The 4114-nt window shown below is 48.1% G+C and overlaps 1 protein-coding gene across 1 annotated transcript in view; it reads right to left on the reverse strand.

The window, feature by feature from the left end:
* The window catches only part of LOC134442464 (integrin alpha-M-like), a 47845-nt gene extending 44172 nt beyond the window's left edge, over positions 1 to 3673 (reverse strand). The window contains exons 1-2 of the mRNA XM_063192626.1: positions 3637 to 3673; positions 3082 to 3143 (exon numbers count right to left, since the gene is read on the reverse strand). Coding sequence (XP_063048696.1) covers positions 3082 to 3143; positions 3637 to 3656 — 82 coding nt within the window. The 5' untranslated portion in view covers positions 3657 to 3673. The remainder of the gene's footprint in view (positions 1 to 3081; positions 3144 to 3636) is intronic.
* Between the last annotated feature and the right edge of the window lie 441 nt (positions 3674 to 4114).

Consider the following 4114-nt stretch of genomic DNA (forward strand, 5'->3'; position numbering starts at 1 on the left):
TCTCCTCTCTACCTCTCCCCTCCTCTCCTCTCTCCTCTCTCTCTCCTCTCTCTCTCTCTCTCTCTCTCTCCTCTCTCTCTCTCTCTCTCTCTCTCTGATGTGTCCTTAAAAGGGCATAGTACATGCCAGTGCACGCATATCAGCCACTATGACACAGACACACACACACATCACTGTCACCTCCTCTGTGACACATGCACACACACACACACACACACACACACACACACACACACACACACACACACACACACACACACACACACACACACACACACACACACACACACACACACACACACACACACACACATCACTGTCACCTCCTCTGTGACACGCACACACGCACGCAAGTACGCACACACACACGTACGCATGCACACATATCGGTATAGTGCATCACTGTTTCCTGTGAAGTTTCCTGAGTGACACGAGTATTCTCTAAGTGAAATGAAGCAATATGCAATATTACCCAACAACCCCCACAGTGTTACTCACGCCGGCCTACACATGGCCTCAGACTCCAGCTGATTATCACTGACATATCTAAACAGGCAGAGAACGCGCATACACCAGCTGGACCAAACAGGAGGTTTACATTATATCACATCACATTTCACACCAGCTGGACCAAACAGGAGGTTTACATTATATCACATCACATTTCACACACCAGCTGGACCAAACAGGAGGTTTACATTATATCACATCACATTTCACTTAGCTGAGGATTTTATCCAAAGAGTCCTGACTGACATGACTATCATCCAAGTGGAATGAAGCCATATGCAATATTACGCAGCATGCCCCACAGTGTTGCACTACATATGACCTCTGACACCCGCTGATTCTAAACAGGCATAGAACGCGCACACATCAGTAACACAGGAGCTGGACCAAGCAGGAGGTTACGTGGCATCACATTACATCACATCACATCACATTGCACTAAGCTGATGCTTTCATCCAAAACGCCTTAGAGTGCTTTACAGGGTATTGGTTACAGTCCCTGGAGCAGTGTGGTGTTCGGTGCCTTGGTACAGGGTATTGGTTACAGTCCCTGGAGCAGTGTGGTGTTCGGTGCCTTGGTACAGGGTATTGGTTACAGTCCCTGGAGCAGTGTGGTGTTCGGTGCCTTGGTACAGGGTATTGGTTACAGTCCCTGGAGCAGTGTGGTGTTCGGTGCCCTGCTCAAGTTGAGGTACTGTATCTTACCCAAAAAAGTTTATGGCACTGACGTAATGCTTATGACACGTCTATGACTGCGTCTCGACACTATTATGACGCTGCTGTCATGTCATAGCCTACGTACGACGCTGCTGTCATGTCATAGCCCACGTACGACGCTGCTGTCATGTCATAGCCCACGTACGACGCTGGCGTCAAGAAAAGTGTCATCAATTAAGGAAAATTGAGGAGGAAACCGGTCTGCGTTTTTAAGTTTGTTTACCGCAATGTAGAATAAAGGGTTTTTATTATAACTTCAACCTTGACTCGAAGGAGAGTGCTTTGGATTCAGTTATCTAATCAATTACTGTTCTGTGAAAAGGTGTGTCAAGCTTGCGTAGGAACAGGGAAGTACTTCCATTTCTCTGAATGTTGCAGCAAGGCAAAAAATAAAGAAGAAACCAACAAGTCAAACCATGACAACGCTACAAACAATAAGACACACTTCTATAACGCATAATAATGTACCTAATGTGCCTAACATCTTTTACGTGCCTAAATGACTTTTAATATCCTTTTAGCATCCCTTACCATGTGTTGGACGTTGCTGTCAGTGCTGCAACTGTACACCACGCCTATAGATGTCTTTGTTTACTATCTCAAAATGCCTTGCTATACTTCTCATCATTATAGGCTGCATTCTTTACCATGGGTTGGACACTGCTGTCAGTGTTGCAACTGCACACTACGCCTTTATGTCTTTGTTTACTTTTCGCCACTTTTTAAAATGCAGCTTATTTTTTGCTATGTCATCTTTACTTTGTGTTGGACAATGTTGTCAGTGTTGCAACTGTACACTGTGCCTTACCCTGTTCTTGCGTAGTCCCTTACTGCAGCAGGGCTCGCTAGCCACCCTATTCACTTGCTGGAAATGCTTCAACTACATCATAACAACTTAACAATGCTACGACATTAGAGAGAGCCATAGTGCTGCGCTAAGGGGTTAAATGTTCTCCTTGTAAGTGGCTTTGGTCAAAGGCGTCTGCTAAAAGCTATGTAATGTGATATTAAACGGTACAGTGCTATAATGCTAGCCTGGGCGAATAGCCGACTGTTTACTCCGTCAATCAGTCTGGCAAAAGCCATAAGGAATCCGTCTCCGTGGACGATGGGAGATGGTCTGGTTCTTACTCTATCTTTTAAATTAATTGAAGTTCCAAACTCAAATCAAAACACATATTGTGCTTTATTAGCATGCCTGTTACGTTATAGCATCGCAAAAGCATACAAATAGCAAAACGAAAGTGAATATAGTTACCTTAACCAATCAGTAACGGAGCTCGCGGGTGAGTTCTACGTCACCACTTTCAACTGTTTGCTGATTGGCGAAACACTGAGAGAACCGAGCTCGAGGCTTTTGCCAGACGATGTGCGGAGCCAAAATCTTTGGGTGGAGTACATGGATGGCGTCGCCAGGCTATAGCTGGATGTAATGTGATATTAAACGGTACAGTGTTGTAATAAGAGTAATGCATAATACCCAGTACTGTGTCATGATCCTCACTCCTCTCTATGCCTGCCTATGGTGGTTCTCTACCTACCCTGTATACATATACGTGTGTGTGTGTGTGTGTGTGTGTGTGTGTGTGTGTGTGTGTGTGTGTGTGTGTGTGTGTGTCGTGTGTGCGTATGTGTGTGTGCGTACGTGCGTCCGTGTATGCGTGTGTGTGTGTGTTTGTGTGTGCGTCTCTGTGTGCGTGCGTGCGTGCGTGCGTGCGTGCGTGCGTGCGCGTGCGTGCGTGCGTGTGTGTGCATGCATGTGTGTGCGTGCGTGCGTGCGTGTGTGTGTGTGTGTGTGTGCGTGCGTGCGTGCGTGCGTGCGTGTGTGTGTGCGTGTGTGTTTTCATGGCTCACCATAGCCGCAGTAGAGGACGAGGCTCCGTGTCCACCCAGGAGACAACCCCATGATGAGGAGACTGCAGACACAACACACACCACACAGATGGAGGGATGCAGAGAAACACAGAGAGAAAGAGAGAGAGAGAGAGAGAGAGAGAGAGAGAGAGAGAGAGAGAGAGAGAGAGAGTGAGAGACTGGCGGATGAAGACAGTGACAGACACTGACAGAAAGAAAGAGTTACAGAGAGAGAGTCTCCGAGAAAGAGATTGGTGGAAAGAAGGAGTCAGAAAATAAAATATATAGACAGAGATGGAGAGATGGACAGAGAAAAAGAGATGAAAAGAGAGAGGGAGGGGTGGACAGAGAGAGAGAGAGAGAGAGAGAGAGAGAGAGAGAGAGAGAGAGAGATGGACAGAGGGAGTCAAAGACTACAAGTCAGAGATGTAGTTAGAGCAAGAGAGAAGGGGAGAGATGGAGAGATCAAGAGAGAGATGGAGAGAGTTATAGAAAAGAGGAGATAGATGGATAGAACAGGAAGAAGAGTACAGGAAGAGTACAGAGAAGTCAGACCTGTCAAGTACGTGTCGCATTCTGTCTGAACGGACAGCTGCCAGAAAGCAAAGAGGAAGAAAGAAAGAGAGAGGGGAGGAGAGAAGGAGGGGAGGGGAGGAGAGAGGGAGGGGAGGAGAGAAGGAGGGGAAGAGGAGAGGAGAGAAGGAGGGGAGGGGAGGAGAGAGGGAGGGGAGGAGAGAGGGAGGGGGAGGAGGGAGGAGTGGAGGAGAGGAGAGAAGACGAGAGGAGAGGAGAGGAAAAGAAAGGAGAGGAGAGGAGAGAAGACGAGAGGAGAGGAGAGGAAAAGAAAGGAGAGGAGAGGAGAGGAGAAAGAGAGGGGAGGGGAGAGAGAGAGGGGAGGGGAGAGGAGAGGAGAGGAGAGGAGAGGAGAGGAGAGGAGAGAGAAGGGGGGATAGGAGAGGAGAGGAGAGGGTGGGGGGGAGGAGAGAAGGGGGGGAGGAGGAGGAGAGGAGAGGGTGGGGGGGGAAGGGGAGAG

This window comes from Engraulis encrasicolus, chromosome 2 (assembly GCF_034702125.1).
Source record: "Engraulis encrasicolus isolate BLACKSEA-1 chromosome 2, IST_EnEncr_1.0, whole genome shotgun sequence".
NCBI classification, from domain to species: Eukaryota; Metazoa; Chordata; class Actinopteri; order Clupeiformes; family Engraulidae; genus Engraulis; species Engraulis encrasicolus.